The sequence below is a fragment of the Stegostoma tigrinum genome, chromosome 8, assembly GCF_030684315.1.
Source record: "Stegostoma tigrinum isolate sSteTig4 chromosome 8, sSteTig4.hap1, whole genome shotgun sequence".
Taxonomy (NCBI): domain Eukaryota; kingdom Metazoa; phylum Chordata; class Chondrichthyes; order Orectolobiformes; family Stegostomatidae; genus Stegostoma; species Stegostoma tigrinum.
Window position 1 is genome coordinate 34,471,163 of NC_081361.1, and position 19,324 is coordinate 34,490,486.

Sequence of the window (19,324 nt, forward strand, 5' to 3'; positions counted from 1 at the left end):
CCAATCCCTTAATAATCTTATACGTCTCAATCAGATCCCCTCTCATCCTCCTAAACTCGAGCGTATACAAGCCCAGTCGCTCCAATCTTTCAACATATGACAGTCCCGCTATTGATCCTCCGGTCACGATTGGATAGATAAAAATAAAACCTTGTAAGTGTCAAGGGGGACAACAGTAGAGAAGCATTGGAGGAGGACAGGTGGGGTCAACCGTTGTGTAGGCTACAGATGTGTCAAAAAGGATAATGAGGGATCATCTATCTTGTCACAGTCTTAGTATTTACAATGAACAGAGATGCCATTTTTACTCAAACGGTACCAAATCTGTTAGAGCTATGGGCCTTTGTCTGGAGATTATGTCTCAGTCTCAGACTTCCCATGACATCCAATTTGTACTATGACTACAGACATAACCAATGAAAGCTCTATTACAACTGCATACTTGAGCTCTTCCATTTGCAACTTGCAAAAGGGCAATAATTGTTATTTGTACAAGGATCTCAAATGCTTCCCCTATGTTTTACTCATTGATATTGAATGTTTTTAGTTCCAACAAGATGGATTATAGACACTGAATGCTTCTAAACATATTTTATAACATGCTTCGCCAAACTATTTGCATAGTGAATTCCTGCCAAATTTCTACAAGGCTGTAGTATTTGTTAAGTCAATAAAAGCCACTTCCTTCAGATTTTTCCAGAAATGAAGTAATATACCCACACAGCTGGTAGTATCCAAACTGATTAGTGAAGAGTTTAGCGTTTTGACATTAGATCTGATTGATCAGGGAGGCCGTAATTGCTCCAATTCACAGATTTGAGTTGCAAATGCATGCAACCAAGATGATGTAGGTCTTTAGTGCAAATGGAAGCGTATTTTCATATATGATTCAATAGCCAAAGAACCAAATATTTCCTGGAGCATTTAACCGTGACTCCATCAAGCTGAATTTGTTAAAAATGCCACTGAAAATTTGCATTCTGTTTACAGGAAAACTTATTTCCATGGCAAAAGCAGCAATGTTTCCAAATTAATCTGTACACTTTGTGATTTTAGAGAAGGGATTTGACCTTGAATCTGAATCAGTGTATTTCCCTTCTGAGATACTATGCTCACAAAAACTATTTCATTGGGTGCTGATTTACTTCCGCCATGATTTTCATCAGCATCCCCATCCAAACCCCTCCTCCCAAGCTAACATCTAAAGGCTAAGGTTGCTTTATGTGCTACATTAATTGGTGATGTCATGGAAAACTATTGTTGTTTGACACATGGAGGGGTTAAATGGAGAGGTGCCTCTCTTAGCAAAGGGACAGATCAACATTCCACCCATACCAAGTCCACCTAAGCTAAGAGCAGTACTATCTCCCAGCAGGTCGGATGCAAAGCAAGAGAAGATCTTGTAAGTGTTGGATGTGTTGTTTCCACTATCTCCTATAATTGTGTTAGTTATTTTTTAAGAAAGTCTTCCAATGTCCAAAAAACAAAATGTTCCTAATACTGGTTATGAAATTGTGTAAGATTTTGAATTGCTTTTTAAAATTCAACATATTATAAGTAACATTTTATATGCTTTCAAAGTACTTTATGCAGGTTTTGAAAAGCTACAGAACACCCTGGACTCTATGTCCGTTGGGATTTTGCAATACACGTAAAGCACACCCACAATTGTACGGCAATTACATGAATGTCTTAAGGCTTGGCATCTGCACATTTGTTGCTTCTATCAAAAGTCTCTACAATAGAAGTGGGATTTTCCATAAACATAGTTTGAAAGCCTTTTTCTGCAAGATTACAGTTTCTTTTGTCTTTCAATTTGCTGCTTTCATGACTAATGTAAATTATACTTTGTATGGTTGGTGTGTTAGACGAGTACGACTAGTGGTAAAATATTTTCACTGGATTTTTCCCTTATTCCCCGTGATCAATCCCATATTCGCCTGAAATGGTGGCTAACTAAGTCAGCCATTTCCTGTTCACTTGCCCAAATGGATGTTCTTCGCATATCACAGAGACGTACGCTGGCAGTTTATGCTGCTGATACTATTTAGATCTGAGCCTAATTACTGAAACATTGGCCACAGAGGTACTTACAACATTTGAGCTCCATCAGTAATAGAAGCATTGTCAGATTTCTTGCCTCCCTAACCCACAGGCAATGAGGAGCATCACAAATGTTATCCCAGTTAACATCATCAAGTCAAACCAACGAAGCACAAACCTGAGATATCCCAGGTTGATGTGGCTCAGTAATGCAGAAAGCTGCAAGTGGACCTGCTAAAACATGGTGGAACTTTGTCCACTTAGTATTTTGTTCAATAAAATCTAAGATCTAAAGCTGATTGAAACATTTAAACTTAAAGAAAAGAACAGTATCTCCAAATATCAATAACTTGGTCAACATGGAAAGTTACTTCAAATGAAACGTAAATACCTATAACACGCAAAAGCCAAGGTGGACCTTAAAGAATTCAAAAAAATGGAGATTTTTCAACTGATTCAAGTCCGCAGTCAATGCTTCAGGTTTAAATGAGCTGCCTGCCTCTATCATCATACAAAGGTTATTTAACTTTATTTCTAGTGTTAATGTAATTTCAATGAATATTGAGAACACATTTTCAAATTAGTTTTCTTTTGAAGAAATTATCATGAAGCCAAGAAAGAAAGGTAAATGATAATTTGAATTCCTAACCAATTTATGAAACACACACTGGATAGTACAAGCTAAAATTATATAAGTCAAAACAGCCCTACTGACTAATATAAAATATATAATACTATGGAAATCTGACAATGCTAGAAAATGGAGCCAGTAAGGCAGCATTTATGGAGACAAATGTAATGTTAGCATGTCCATCAACGATCTGATTTTCTTGTACTACTCTGGAAAACTAGAGGCATTGACAAATAGATATTAAACATGCAATAAGCTTATTTTCGAATATAAAAGTCTGTTTTTCTTTCTGCTTAAAGGAGAATCCTTTCATAAAATTAATTTGATCACTAAATACTGCATATGCTTCTGATGTACTGCTTCTCAGAATAAGTCTGTTTTATTTGTTGTTGGGAAAATGTTTGAATTATTATCAGTTTGCATTGCATGTTGGGCTTTTGAACACACATTACAGAATAAGACACAAGGTTCTTAATTATATTTGAATACAAGATGGCACTAAGTGTCTTAAGCTGGAAATTACAGAGTTATACTGGGTCATCTTCTGTTGTTAAAATAAGACAGAGGCCTAGTGGTGCTCACTATTATTTCTGGGTAAACAGTGCAGTGTTAGTTACAGAGAGCATCACCATTCTCATTTCTACATAATCTCATGCTCAAGTACCACCCAAAAATCAAAGCTGACACTCCAATGCTGTGATTAAGGAGCACTGTACTGTAGGAAGTGCAATTTATGAGCTGGGAAGTTGAAATAAAGCCTCATTTGCCCGCACAGGTGAATGCAAAAGGCAATGTTTTAAAACGAGCAAAGGAGTCATCCTAAGTGTCTGCATCGATGTTTGTCCCTCAATCTATATAAATTGGCATGTGTGGTCATTTTCAATTGCAGTTTGTGGAAATTTGCTGTGCGTAATTTACATACTGCATTTTCTACATCACAACAGTGATCACGCTAAGAAATACTTCCTTGTGTAGAGAAAACACTTTGAGACATTGGATTGTTTTAAAAAGTGTAGGGTAAATGCAAAATTTTCTTTCTTTTCAATGAGGGACAGATGTGCAGCTAAATGGGAATATCCAAAAGTTGCAGCTCAAATTGTGAGGGTCTGCTGTTAGCTTTGCAAAAACAACATTGGCTGCCTACCTTTATGTCGACATACAGTGAGCGTCATGAATTTCTGCATTTGGATACTGATAAATAAAACTGCTGCAGAAATTAAGAACTAGCAAATACAAGCATAAGTAGCTTTTAGTGGTAAAATGTTTGCAAAAAATTACAACCCTTCCACCACAGAAAAAAAGCTTTTACAATTTTGGAATCACACGCATTCTGATTGTGAATTGCTTAAGGAGAGTTTAAAAATATTTAGGTTTTTTTTTAACATTACCATTCTGTCTTTTTTTTATTCATTCTTTTTCTGCTTTTTTTTCCTGTTTAAGCATTGTATGTCAGAACTGCACGCAATGCTCCAAACATAGCTTAATTCAATTTTGAAACAGTTGCAACATTATTTGACAACTCGTATACCCAATGATCCAATTGATGAAGGCAAGCATACTGTATGTCTTCTTTATGACTGCGTCCATTATGTTGCCACTTTCAGAGAGCTATGGGCTTGCACTACAAGATCCCTCTGAATGTCAATGCTCTGAGGAGTCCTGCCATTGAATGCATACTTTCATTTTTGCATTTGACCTCCAAAATGCATCACTGGTACCGATTAAACATCAACTGCTATTTCTCTACCCAACTGATTTGTATTGTTCTGATAATCTTCCTCACTACCCATAACTCCATCAATTTTCATGTCATCTTTGTGCCGTTTATTTCACAACCCTGCAATCTTGTGGTTAGGGTGATTTTCTGTTGTTTGCCCTGTTCCCCCGTTGCAAAATTTACCAGTTTTATACCTTTTCTCACTTTGACGTCGTACATATTTTGTACAGAGTGCAGAGGCAAAGCCAACCAACGACAAAGGCTTCAGTAAAACCTGTTATTATTGTACAAAGAATGAACTTGTTCTTATCCCTTTGTCAACTCTGATATTTTAAAGAAGACTGGAATTAAGTAATTTCAAATGGTTAACATTTCATTAAAATGGTCAAAAGAAGAATTCTGCATCAAAAATCCTTGTGATAATGTTGCCTTAATGAAATATCCAGGCTCACCACTGTACTCATTTCGTAATCTCAATATTGGACCCAATATTTTTCGAATTGAATGGGTTTATGGTGTTTCATTAAAATAGTGAAACTCGCAGAATTTACAATTTGCATTTCCACTGATTATAACAAGATATTATCCAAAGTTATTGCACTGTAAAATCAAAAGTTCATATCCCAACCATTACTGAGAGACTTTTCAGAATTTCATCCAGATTGAATCTTTATGATGAAATGACTCATTCTTTATTAAAAATTCAGTTTACTGTCTCATATGCTTTGAGAGAATACTGCCCAGGCCTTGTGCCAATATTTACTTACTTTGTAGCAATAGGCTGAAATTAACAAGAAATCAGCTGGGGTATCAATTTCAGGAGGTTTCATGGAGAGTTCCTCTCCGTGACATCTAGCCAGTTTTATAAGACTATTTGTGGCTCGTCTTATTTGGTTGGCAATAAGTGTCTACGGAACCCCACCCAGACTATCTTCCACTCAGCTATTATGGAAGCATTCACCCCTGCTGGGACCCCCAGTGCCAGCACATGTCATGCAGAAGGTGGTATTCCTCCTGGTCAATATCCTCAGCTTCTGCATTGAAAGATGTTTACTGCTGTCCCAGCTCTTCAGCATCTATCACATCCCATCTTTGCTTGCTCCAATTGTGTGGAGCACAGAATGCAAGGATTATGCAGTTTGCTATGTCAGGAATGCATTGCAAGGATCCTCACACTACCTGACCCCCTAACCCATCCAAGCATCAGAACTTCATCTTCATCGGGCCAATTAGCTGCTCCATCATTGTCCTCATTGAAGAATGGACTATGCCTCAGTCATGGAGTCATCAGTGATGGTCACAAAAGGTATCCCTTGTCTCACAGCAGTCATCCTGGTAAGGCATCCAGCCCTTGAAGCAAAAGCATGAATCTGAGAGTTATCAAGAATATAAGCATCATGACAGCTTCCCGAATGTCTAGCACAGTCTTCTTGGCTGTTGATCACAAATGATGTGCACATTGATGGAATGGACCCCTGTAGATGAAGTCTTTCACGTTATGACATGCCTGTCCACGCAACTTGTTCAGTCTTTTGTGCCTTGTACCTGGGGGAAGCTAACTAATTTTCCTGGACACCCTACCCAAGCAATAGTACTAACCTTGTCACAGAGAATCAAGATGAAGAGGCGTGATCCATCTGTTAACGACTTTGATCATTTTGTGAGTTGATTGTTGTGAGATGATACACAGGTCCACAGAAACTCTTTGCAGCCAGTTGCATGAAAATTCACAGCTGCTGTCACTTTGGCAGCTACTGGGCAAGGATGCCGGCACACCCTCCAGGTGCTACTTCAACAATGGATGTACCGGGACATCCTCAATCTGCAGCTACACCGTGCCCCGCTCTTCTGGAGGAAATAACATTGAAGACAATAGACTCTGGGCCTTCTGTACTTCCTCCGAAGTCTGAAAGAAACTTCAGCTGTAATCTGTTCAAGTGGAGGCTGTTTAGCAGTGGCGCGAGGTTGCTGCTTGTCCTCGACTTGCCGGTGCATCAGTTCCTCCTCTATTTCTTTGCACCTTTATAGCACTGTGACCACATCAACAATAACTCTCGCTGGATCCATTGGTCATTGCTCCAATGAAATTGAGTGGGGAGTATCTGAAACAAAACAGATCCACAGTAATGTGAGCAGTCAGTGCCCGCACCACTTGCAAATGGAGATTTAACATAATCCTTCAGAAAGCGAGACAGGGAGGACCATCGAATGTCTCTACATGAATGGCGACATTGGGATCTGACTGATGTATGCAGTACGAGATGTGTCATACCATCACAGCAGGAGATTGAATATCTTGTAGGATTACTGATCACTAGCGACCCCTCATCCCTTCCTCCTACATCATCCAAGAAAGTTGCGTTTCATAAGGTACATTTTTTTGACAAACAATTAGATTTCAAGGTGAGAGGAAATCAGATCTGTGCTCTTGTATAGCTTACGAGATCTTAAAATGCAAAATGTCCAGACAATACCATTACGATAAAAGGTGTTGGTGCACTCCTACATGCAACATTGAAGTGGAGAACTATATTTAAGTGGGTTGGAAATATGCTATGATGAAGTGGTAATGTGGTTCATGTCTGATGCTAACAGCTATGGACTGTGGGTGCAGGCACTTGGTACCTCTGGAATGTGTCCTTAGATGCTGTGGACTGCTGTCCATGGTAGAGGCCCAGAGAAACAAATGGTCAGCTGAATGTGCAAGGCATCAGCAAGGCAAGATTAAGCACTAGTGTCATGTAGTTGGATACAAATCAGCCAATCATCACTCCCCAGTGAGATTCTTATCTCATTGTTCAAGATATGGTTACAGAATTCGAATTTTTGTTCCCGGCATTGAGAATTTCATTTCTTCCAATCTTCTCTCATTTTCCCCCTGATTCGCCAATGCACACATCATTCAAGTTCTATGTCTTTACATAGGTAGAACTAGTTTTTAAAATGCTATTGAGAATGGTCAGTTTTAATCTGGTTTACCTCTCAGTGTCAGTTTTCTGAGTTCAGGCGTTTGCTACAAGAATATCTACAAAGCTGAATGGAAATTGCATTGAGCCTGTTTCTCTGAGTTGCCTGTTACTTGTATGAATAGAGCAGCCTATCACTAATTGCAACCCTAAAGCAATTATTTCACATAACAATGGCAATTCTGGTCTTCTGCACATCTTCGATTTTCATTATTCCATTATTGAAGACTACTTTCAGCTGCCATTCCTTCCCTAAACCTCTTCCTCCTATAAAGTGCTCCTTAAAACCCACTTCTTTGACCAGGTTTTCCATTATCTATCCTAATCTCTCCGTATGTATATCAGAATCAAATTTCTTATGTAGCACCTTGAACATTTACTACATTAGCTGCCTGATACATATAGTATTTAAATATAACATATTGTCCGTAAAACCCCATCAATAATGCTCTGCTGGGAATGGAACATGCTGTTATGACTTGGCTTGGCCAAGGTATGACTCTGGATCTACAGCAATGTGGCTGATCTTTAACTATCCTCTGAAATGGTTGAGCAAGCCATTCAATTCAAGGGCAATCAATGTTGGCAACAAGACCCATGAAAGAATTTAGAAAACAAAGACCCAGCCATTTCAATAATTAAATGCTTTAGATCCTTTCACCCAATGTGGACAATTTCAAATTTCCCTCTGCTCAATCTGTCACATTTTAGCCCATTTACTTCATCTTAATTAATCCCTTTGCAGAATGTAATGTCCTGTTAGAATCACAGAATTGTGATAGCACAGAAGAAGGCCATTCAGTCCACTGTTCCGCTCAGGTCTTCAAACAAACATTATTACTTAATGGCAACTTCTGCTTTTCCACCATATCCCTATTTCTATCACTATTTCTATCCAAATCATCATCCATTGCCCTCTTGAATGCCTCAGTTGAACCTGCTTCTGCCACACTTACCGGCACGGCATTCCATGCCCTAACTACTCCCAGAGAGAAAATGTCTTTGTTCAAATCACCCTTGCTTCAAACCTATGCCCACTTATTTTTGTTCCTTTTATGAGTAGAAACCATTTCTTCCTATCTACTCTATCCTGCCAACTCATGATTTTGAAAACCGCTATCAAATCTCCTCCTCGCTCCCTTCTCTCCAAGAAGAACAATCCCAAATTTTTCATTCTATTCTCAGAGCTGAAGTTTCTCAATCCTGAAACCAATCTAGTTAAATTGCTTCTGCACTCTCTCCAAAGCATTTATGTTCTTTCAATCAGGTGGCACACACAACTGTAAACAATATACAATGTCTTAAACAGGTTGAACGTCACTCCTTGTCCGTGTACTCTATGCCCCTATTAATAAAGCTGCGAATCAGTGTATGCTTTGCTAACTACTCTTTCCACCTTTGCTGCTGTCTTCAACGATCTGTACACATATTCACCCAGGTCCCACTGCTCTTGCATCCTGCATTGAGACAGTTGAGGACGGGTGATGATACATGCATCGTTGCTATACCCATCAGGACTCATGGTGGGATGGTGGAATGAAGATGGACGCTCTTTTAGCTGTATCTTTTATTTTATTCTGAAGCTATACAAAATGGCACTAGTCAGAGGCGATAGTTGAAGCTTTTCACTTTTTTGCTGTATTATTCACTACAAAATACATGTGACAACAAATCGTTCATTAAGTTCATTTGGAATTGTACCCCCTATTTCATATGGGTTTTTTGAAATGTTCTTCTGACTAAAGTGCATTGCATCACGCTTCGCTGTATTGAACTTCATCTGCCATCTATCTGACCACTCCAGCAACAGGTTAACATCCTTCTGGTGTTTTAAATTGTCCTCCTCAAAGTTTACGATTCTTCAAAGCATCGCATCATCAGCGAACTTCAAAATTGTCCCCAACACACCAAGATCCAGATCATTAATATATATCAGGAAAAGCAAGGATGCCTGGGGAACTCAATTACAAAACTTACCCCAGCCTGAAAGATTTCTAATACTCTGTTTCCAATCACTTAGCCAAAATTGGCATACACATTGCTACTGCCCCTTTTATACCAATGATCTATAGCTTTCCTCATAAATCTGCTGTGCCACATTGTATGAAGACTTTCTGGAAATCCATTATAACACATCAACAGTGTCATCCTCACCAAATGTTTCTGTTACCTCTTCAAAACACTCCAGCAATTTAGCTAAACAGAATTTCTCCTTTAGAAATCCATGCTGACTCATCCTAATCAACCCAACTTTATCCGTGTCACTACTAATTCTATGCCAAATAATTGTTTCCAAATGCTTCCCCACCACTGAGATTAAACTGACTGCTCTATAATTGCTGGGCTTAAAAACATTCTTAAAAAAAAGCCGTAATGTTTGCAATTCTCCAGTCTTCTGGCACTTCCCCCAAGTCTAGTGAGGACTGAAAGATTATAGTTCCGAAGAAAGGACGATGGACTTGAAATGTTAACTCTGTTTTCTCTCTCCGCAGATGCTGCCAGAAGGGCTGAGTTTCTCCAGCAATTTCTGTATTTATTTCTGGAAGATTATGACCAGTGTCTCTTAGTTTCTATCCTCACCTCCTTCAAAATCCTTGCATTCATCTCATTCGGTCCTGGTGCTTTGTCAACTCTAAGTACCAACAGTCTATCCAAGATGTCTTCCACATTAATTTCGACCCCTTCTTGTGACAGAGTTCTCTTAACTGTCACCATGACCAGGGCAGCATTCTCCTATTGATGAAGGCAGATACAAAGTATTCATTTAACAACTCAGCCATGCTCTCTGCCTCAATGTGTAAATCCCCTTTTGGTCTCTAATCAGCTTTACACCTTTTTTAACCATTCTTTTACTGTGCATGCACCTATAGAAGATTTTGGAATTCCCCTTTATGTTAGCTGCCGGTCTTTTCACCTTTGCTTCTCTTCTTTGTTTTTTTATATCACAACTAGCTTTCCAACTTATCATTTTATCATGGGTGAATTTGGCAACAATATCCCTTCATCCGATATAGTTCGTAAATAGTTAAGGCCTCAGTACTAGTTCCTTTAATGGGTCAGATGAAGTAAGGATCATTAATGCTAGTATTCTCCAGTTGGGTTGAGTAGCCTGTTTCTGCACTGAAATTCTATTTAACTCCATGCAATCATTGACTATTACATTAAGAAAGAATCATAGATCTGGTTTAGGAAGTCAAAACACTCACTGATTTGCAAAGTCGCTCAAAATCCTATTAATCAAAGCTTGTTCCTTCAGGCAAATCTGAAAACGCCATGTACAACATTTTGCTGCTAACAAGGCAGCTTAATATTAGTGATGTAAAGAACTGAAAACTAAATTAATTGAACTTTTCATCAACAGTACCGGTGATTACATTCCTCACCTCAAGAGCCAGGACAAAGGTCAAGATGCCAATAAAGTGAGTTAACTTTTTGTTGTTAAGGAGGCTTTATCGTTAGAAACCATGGCTTGAGAAATGAATGATTTTATTTTTCTATGGAATAGTCTGTGACTAAGTTATATAATCCAGATACACAGTAATATAAGTCAGAGAGACACGCTGATGGAAGTTAGTCATTTTAAATTGCTTTTATTCCAAAAGAAATGCTGGAAAGCGGCCAATACTATTTTCAAGGTATTGTCACTATTTTTATAGGCCAACACGTGAAGAAGTAATGCAGTGGTCTGAATCTATGGATAAACTATTATCTCACAAAGGTAAAGTCCCATTGAAATGCACAATACAGTTCCAAAAATAGATTTTAATCATCTATGCTTTGTAACGCTGTGTTTGTTATTGAAGAGCGTTTGCTTGATGGATATGGAGGTAACTTTCTTCTACTTTGTCTCCTATCATTACCCCTACCCCAGCCCCACTCCCCCAGTCACCACCACTATCTAGATCCCTCTGTGGAAATGTTCGACTGTTTATCCCACACATGATAGAAAGGCAAAACACTGCAGATTCAGGAAGCCTGAAATAGAGTGGACTCAACAGATCTGTGGACAAAAAAACAGAGTAGTTGATTTATCCCTGCTGCGAACATCAGCGTTTTAAAAGAAAGGGAAGGCAGTGAGAGTTTGGATGGGTGGGGAAACACACACTTATACAGAGAGACAGGAGCAGACCCTCTGTTTCATCAAAACTCTTCCATACAGTCATGCTGCTATGAAACATGATGGCTCCACATTGCACCCACTCCCGCTCTCACAGACCCATAATATCCATCGGAAACTCTTCTGGGAATGGTGTAATTTGGGCCAATTTTGGCTACTTCCAAAAGAGAGAGTAACGGGTTTGAGGTGGGGGGGGGGGTTTGGGAGCAGGAAAAATATCGGTCAATACCTGATTAAGCCTCCTCCATCAGCCGCAGACAGCATCTCACATCGGATCTTCCATTACTTTGATTACCAGCATTATAATTTCTATTGTTTCACACAAACATCACTTTATTTAATTAGCCCCTGTTGGCCACTTCTATGGGTTGGTTTCCTTTCTTGTTTGTGTGGTTGTGCCTCTTTCTTTGCCTCCTTCCCCCTTGCTTTCATCTGTGCTACCTTCCATTTCTGATGCCAGATTGGCATCTGATATTCTCGCTTGCCTGTTATCTCCATAGACATTGTCTAACCTGTCGAGTATCTCTAGAGTTTATCCATTCTTGCAACAGCGAAATCTGAAATAAGAGCAGTTGTCTCAGCTGTTAGGAAAGCAGGTATATAAAGGTGAAGGGGTGTGTTATGCACCATCTGATATGACAGGGGCTTAAGTGGGGTAAACCCCTTTGGACATCGAAAGAATAGTACCTAATCTTGAGATCGCCCTCATCATCTTGGCAACAAAGTCTGTCACATCGATGCAACTTTTACATAGATGATATCAAGCGATAAACTACATCTTGTTTAAGGCAAGCGCCTCTTATTACACTGCTTGGTAGTTTTCTTCTCCCACACTAGATCAAGCTGACCATATAGATCCCTATTAGGAAAAGGGTTGGAATATAAAAGCAGCGACGTGCTTCTGAGACTTTATAAAGCTCTAGTTAGGCCCCATTTAGAATACTATGCTCAATTTTGGGCCCCACACCTCAGGAAGAACTTACTAGCCCTGGAGCGTGTCCAGCGGAGATTCACACGGATGATCCCTGGAATGGTAGGTTTAACGTATGATGAACGGCTAAGGAGCCTGGGATTGTACTCATTAGAGTTTAGAAGGTTGAGGGGAGATCTAATAGAAACTTACAAGATAATGTATGGCTTAGAAGGCGTGGACGCTGGGAAGTTGTTTCCATTAGGTGGGGAGACTAGGACCTGTGGGCACAGCCTTAAAATTAGAGGGGGTAAATTTAAAACGGAGATAAGATGACATTTCTTCAGCCAGAGAGTGGTGGGCTTGTGGAATTCATTGTCACAGAGTGCAGTGGAGGCCGGGACGTTAAATGCCTTCCAGGCAGAGATTGATAAATTCTTGATCTCACCGGGAGTCAAGGGCTACGGCGAGAATGCAGGGAAGTGGAGTTGAAATGTCCATCAGCCATGATTTAAATGGTGGAGTGGACTTGATGGACCGAATGGCCTTACTTCCACTCCTATGTCTTATGGTCTTATGGGATGGTGACAGCAAATCAACCAAATGTATTTTCCACCAACTTGAGGTTTGGTGAAGATTTGCCATATAACCAGTGGTGAGCTGAGGCCTTAATCAGCCATTATTGATCACTTAAAGCTCTTAACTAATGGCAAGTCAAGATGGTCATCTGTCGACCTTCTAAGACAACACTTCATTGCTGAGGTGGCAGGAAGGAAACTCTCTGGGGCTACATCACCCAACTATTGGCCCTTTTTGACATCTTCCTTGCCTCTTCAAGGGAGGGGATCATCACACCCAGAGTACATTATTCAGTGCTAACTCTGCTTCCGTCTTGTTGCCAGTCCTGCTGAGTATTTCCAGCATTCTCTGTTTTTCAATGCATGGTTTTGTTATGAATACGTTTTCAATGTTCTCCTGAAAGTTCATTCCTTTGACGCAGCTGGCCAGATTGCCTTCAGAAGCTTCCTCATGAAGGAATTCAGTGAAGAGAACATTGATTTCTGGTTGGCCTGTGAGGACTACAAGAAAATCAAGTGTCCTACCAAACTAGCTTATGAGGCCAAGAAGATTTACGCTAAATTTATAAAAGTTGAGGCACCTGAAGAGGTATGAATTTTTCTTTTCAAAAATTGACTTCATGATTGTAGCTGTCATCGAAATGAAAACTAGAATTTCTTTGGCAGATTATTACAAAGTCTCGTAGTAACTCTCTCCATGGCCTTGTCCCATCCAATTGAGACACTGAGCCACAATCAAAGTTAGAGATAGTAAGAACTGATGATGCTGGAGTCAGAGATAACAGGTATGGAGCTGGAGGAACACAGCAGGCCAGGCATCATCAGAGGAGCAGGAATTTCTGAAGGAGGGCCCTGACCCAAACGGTCAGCTTTCCTGCTCCTCTGATGCTGCCTGGCCTGATGTGTTCCTCCAGCTCCACACTGTGTTATCATAATCAAAGTTAATTGTTATTTGAAGTGATATGGGATAACAAAAGAAACTTAGCAGAGATTTATTCAAAGCAAATCATGTAAATTGAACTTAATTGAACATATTGCTGCAGTGGTAGGAGTGTTGTGTGGGGTTGATGTGGGCATAAGTTTTTAAAAGTGATTAAGTCTCACTAATAGACTAGCTATCAATAAATTAAAGCCCTTGGGATTACAGGAATGGTGTAGCATCAACGCCAAATTTCCTAAGAGGTATAGAAAATGCACACTTAGTGATTATTGGTTGTTTTTCAGATTGGAAGGAGATATATACCACAGTGTTCCCAAGGAATCAGCCACGTATATCTGAGGGAAAGATCCACACAGTGCTGCATACACTTTTGAGGGGTGGTGGGGTAATTACTGTGGACAGGGGGTGGCTGTTTCAGTAGCAGGCAGCATCCACCCTGGAATGGACCTCCATGAGCTAAAGTGAGCAACCAGGTTGGTCCCACCTGAACCCACAACCCTACTGAGGAGCTACTGGTTTTACACCACTATCTGCTGGGGCTGTTAGAGTTGGGGTTATTACTACTCTTGTATTCGGCAGGGATGGAGTGGTACAAGTTGATACCAGGCAGGGGGTAAGGGCTTGTAGCAGGGAAGTGCAACACAAAAGGGGGCAAACACTGTGACAAATCCATGATTCTAAGTGTGGTGCCCTATAAGTAATCATCAGGAATGAAGTGAAAGACACAATAAGTGCTTTCAACAGCAGTCATGCGATGGCTATAGCTGGTGTTCTGTTTTGCCTTCGGGTATGAGACAATCTGACAGCCCAACTCTCTGTCTCTAGTCAAATTACTAACTGGCCTCAACCCATTTTCTCACCTCAACTTTCCTCACCCCTGAGTGAATTTCAGGCAATTGAGAATTGGGAAGCCCACAGAAGCATCCCTCCCCTTTTTCCTTCTTAAATTTATTGGCTCCCTGCCTGGCTCCTAGGGGAGAGAATTATATTCTGGCCTGTGAGTGAACAAGAGTACTGTGTTCTTGATTATGTGGTCATGAATGAAATTCATACTGATTAATATTTCATAAAAACAGAATGTGCCTGGACTCCTGAGCAGGTCTGGCAGCTTCTGTGGAGAAAAATGAGTTAATGTTGCAAGTTGTTGACCTTTCCAGCATTTTTTGTTATTTCAGATTTTCTGCACCTACAATATATTGTTTCTCTGATTAAATGTTATCCTATTTTCATCACTAAATTGTAGAAAGGGGCAAACAGAAAATTTGGCAACAAATGTCATTTCTTTTTCATTTATTCCTTGTAATAATTGAACTAAGGAATGTGATTTATGCAGAGAGAGAAATTAATTTTCTAATTTTGGCACTCAGTTTTGGTCATTTTCATTATCTAATTCTTTTCTTCAGATTTGTGCTTTAATTCATCTGGGTATGACTTCAAAATGGAGTCAAATACAGGATCATAAAACGTTACTTTGGTTCATCGGATTGCGTCCAATTTTCTTTTGCAAAGTAATTTTTCTGTTGCATGAATTCAAGATCTTTACTGTGATATTTTACTGTTACTTTATCGATATCTGTGTTTGTGAACTGAAGGAGTAGTTCAGGATGAAGTGTTTCATAACTGTCAGAGATATTTTATTGAAATGAGAATAGTGTAATGCAGAAAATATAAATTGCCCCCATTGATAAAGTTTTTCTTCAAGTCAGCCTTTCTATGTGCTGCTTAAGTGTTGGGTTGATATATAATGTATATGTAATGGAAAATACTCTCTCACGGGATCTTAGGAAGCTATAATTGAAGTTGTAAATTGTATTCCATTGATTAGTAATACTCGTAGCATTTTAGTGTGCTACACTGCATTATATAATTACAGTTAAGTTAAAAGTTTCAAATGTTTTAATACAACAATTTGGTTTGGGACTAACTTCAATTATTGAATATGATACACGTTTGTTCCCTTAAAATTTTCTTAGCCAGAGCAGGCTACAAAATCCTCTGAGTGTTACTTTGTTGTCCATGCAAAGAACTGGCCTGCCCAAAAGCTGTGAGTGGCCTGTTTATTTCAACGCACAGTGCATTCCAGATTATTGCACATTGTACTCACTTACATGTTGGAGGGACGATTGCTCGCCTCCCACTGGCTCCATTCCACCTCACCTCAAAGATCCACATTTTTGCCTCTCATCAGTCCCAATCCACCCCACCTCTAAGAGATCACAGTCTATGTCTATGTGCACATGCCCAATCTATCTTTCTTGTCAGTGGTCCCATTCTACCTCCCTTCTTGTTCTCATTGGATGTGGTTTAGATATTTCATCACATAACCTCTCATCTCCAAAGCCCTGCTCAATTAAGTGGCCATTTTATTTGAACTTTCTGCAGTATTTTGGTAAGGAATAAAAGCACGGGGATTGTAATGCTCAGCTCCAAACATGACTGGAGATGGTCTTATGGAAGCTGAAGCTCATCCAAATGGGGCACACTGAATTGCCTGGTGCCCCCCTGCACCATCTTGGAAAAGTATTCCCTGATAACACCAACAGCCTCTGAGCTGGTATTAGCATAACAACACGCAGCCCTACCAGCTGATTTGATGCTGATTTCCTGGAGGTATGCTTTAGTGAGGAATCTGGCAGAATCTTGTGAGAAGCTTAGCCAGGCATCTCTTGATTGTGAGAACATTAAGTTGCGCTTTACAACTATGTTCTGGACATCAATTTGAGATTCTCACTCATGTGTGGTGAGAGACCTATTAACAGGATTATCACTCATTATCACCCTCTCTATTACATATCACTTTTTTATTATCTGCTCTCCTATATTACCACCCATCAATTAGAAACTGAGTGGGTAATTGGCAACTCCAGTTCACCACTTACTCCTCTGGACCTCCATCTTGGATGGCCAGCACCAATGTTTCACTGCGCATTCATTGGGCAGAGGCCGCACGCACCCCACATCCACAGGGACTGGCATCTGATATGTGCCAGCCTCTCTGCACCACCATGGCTTGTCTCCAGTCCACTCACAGTACACATCTGTATTTTAATGTTGCACTCCAGAGTGCACTGGCATCGATCATTAATGTACAGCTACAAAGACCCAAAGTGGCAGAGCATGAGCCTTGACAAAGAGTGTGTGCAGTAGCAGAGATAGAATGAGTGGGAGACTGCAAAGAGGAGATATTGGTGCTTATCCTGGCAGAGTGGAGAAGGTCCTTGACCTTCTTCCTGCACTGATGGACATTTTCCCAGATGGCAGAGGCCACCCTGACCCTGGCCAGGCTGGAAGGATCTGGTGTCGCTGCCTCCTCTGCTGATCCTTTGGGAAGACAGCATCCATGTGCTGCAGCACCCTGTCCACCGGGACCTCTAGCTCCCTGTTCACAAAACAGGGCACCGAATTTTCCCTTATCTATCATGTCACAAGCCACAATGGGCAGCTCCAGACTGGCAGCATTCATCCGGATGCACATTGGCCTTTTAAAGACAGCACTGGAACAAGGGAATCATGGAATCCCTACAGTGCGGAAGGGCACCATTCAACCCATGCACCGACCCTCGGAAGTGGATCCCATCCAGTAGCCTCCCACTAAGCCCATATGATGTTTGTATCAGAGCTGCCCATATAACCCCCACATCCCCAGACACCACAGGGCAATTTTTTTAACCATTGCCAATCCAGCTCGTCTGCATATCTTTGGAGGGACTGCGGGAGGAAACCGGAGCACCCAACAGAAACCCACGCCAACCTGGAGAGAATGTGCAGACTCCACCCAGACAGTCGCCTGAGGCTGGTATTTCACCCAGTTCCCTGGAACTGTGAGGCAGTAGTGCTAACCACTGAGCCGCCGTGTCACCCATGAGTGATCCCAGAACATCCCAACAGTCACAAATACATTGAGCAGTGGCGAGTGGGAGATTTGGGCTGGCATTGGATGAAAGTGATATTACAGAGGCATGGCAGGCAGTTAATGAGGCAATAATGGGATTGTAATGCGAGAAAACTCACTCAATCTCGCATTGAGAGAGGAGCTCTCCTTGAAAGCTGTAGGTAACGAAACTTTGCCAAACTGTAGACAGTGCCAGCTCTGCAGTCAATTACACTGTGGTGTCCCAAACTTTCTCATATTATATTCTGTTTTGGGAATTAGTCTGGATGGATTATTGACAAGACTCACAGCAGGATCCTCCAGGTTAATCTTTAATTCCTGGCAATTCCAGAGCAGCCTGTGTATGCTAATGTCCATTTTTCCATTCCTTAGGACAACAGAGCCTCAGATTGAACCTTAGCTCAGAGCCACATGATATGCCGCTTAATCTGTGAAGTTGTAGACCTTTATTATAAAATGTTTTCAGGAAGCCACTGGAAAATGTATAGCAAGGGAACATTACCCAGTTTAATTTTCATAGCTTCACCTTATTTCTTACAGATTAACATTGACTTTACAACAAGGGAGAATATAACCAAAAACATCGGTGATCCTACCCCTTCCAGCTTTGACCTGGCGCAGAAACTAATCTACAGCCTGATGGCGAAAGACTGTTACCCCAGATTCCTGAGGTCCAACAACTACCTGGAACTGGCAACGAATGCAGACAAAAGTCAATAGGGATGACAGTGAGAATATTGTCAGTAATTTTGAGACGATAAGGATTGCTCAGGCTGATCTGAAATAATGAATGACAAAAGTGATTAATGAAAGATTCCCAGGTGTTCAGATTGCTGTAATCCTAAAGAAAAATATTCCCAGTGCATATAGTTCCTTAGTTATTATCAGAAGATTTTAAGGTCCGTGTTATTCTCCAAGGCTGATCCGAACACAGTGCGGTAAAGTGTTAAACCTGGTCATTGCTAATGTTGTGGGCCTCCCAGATGAGTTGCCCATATTTGGGTTGAAATTTTAGCTTGGCTGTTGAACATAATAGGGTTTTAACAGGGAACACCAAAATGTCTATAATTGCTTAAGTTAGAACAATACGATTTGATTACTTAACTGATGGCATGAACCCAAACTTCTTCCAAGTAATGAGGCGATGATATTGTCCTTGAAGTGAATTCGGGGGGATCTGCAGTGAAACATTCTTATTGTGCCTTTTATGTAGGCTCTGTCATTACCTTTAAAGACTGATGTCATAATTAGCCTTGTTTTCCAAGGGTTTAGTCATTATATATGTCACTATTCTTTTCTCAAATAATTTATTTACATAAACTTTAGTCACTTTATAATAAACAATGATCTACAGGATTGGATTGAAGCCATCTGCTTCAAATTTGACAAGACTGCACTGTAAATGACTCAGGATAGCATAACTACTCTCTGAATTATCTTTCTATTTGATAAGGAAAACCAATAAAGGACTATCACATACTCTTTCATCATTTACCAACTGTCACTGGCTACTCAATCCCTTTATTTGGT

General features: G+C 40.3%; 1 protein-coding gene across 1 annotated transcript; it reads left to right on the forward strand.

The window, feature by feature from the left end:
• The first annotated feature begins 1,333 nt into the window (after positions 1–1,333).
• Positions 1,334–19,063, forward strand: LOC125456479 (regulator of G-protein signaling 21-like). The gene is made up of 5 exons (XM_048539611.2): positions 1,334–1,402; positions 10,719–10,776; positions 11,014–11,075; positions 13,385–13,551; positions 18,335–19,063. Exons 1-5 carry the CDS (start codon positions 1,381–1,383, stop codon positions 18,512–18,514), a joined length of 489 nt encoding a protein of 162 aa, XP_048395568.2. The 5' UTR covers positions 1,334–1,380; the 3' UTR covers positions 18,515–19,063.
• Positions 19,064–19,324: the final 261 nt, after the last annotated feature.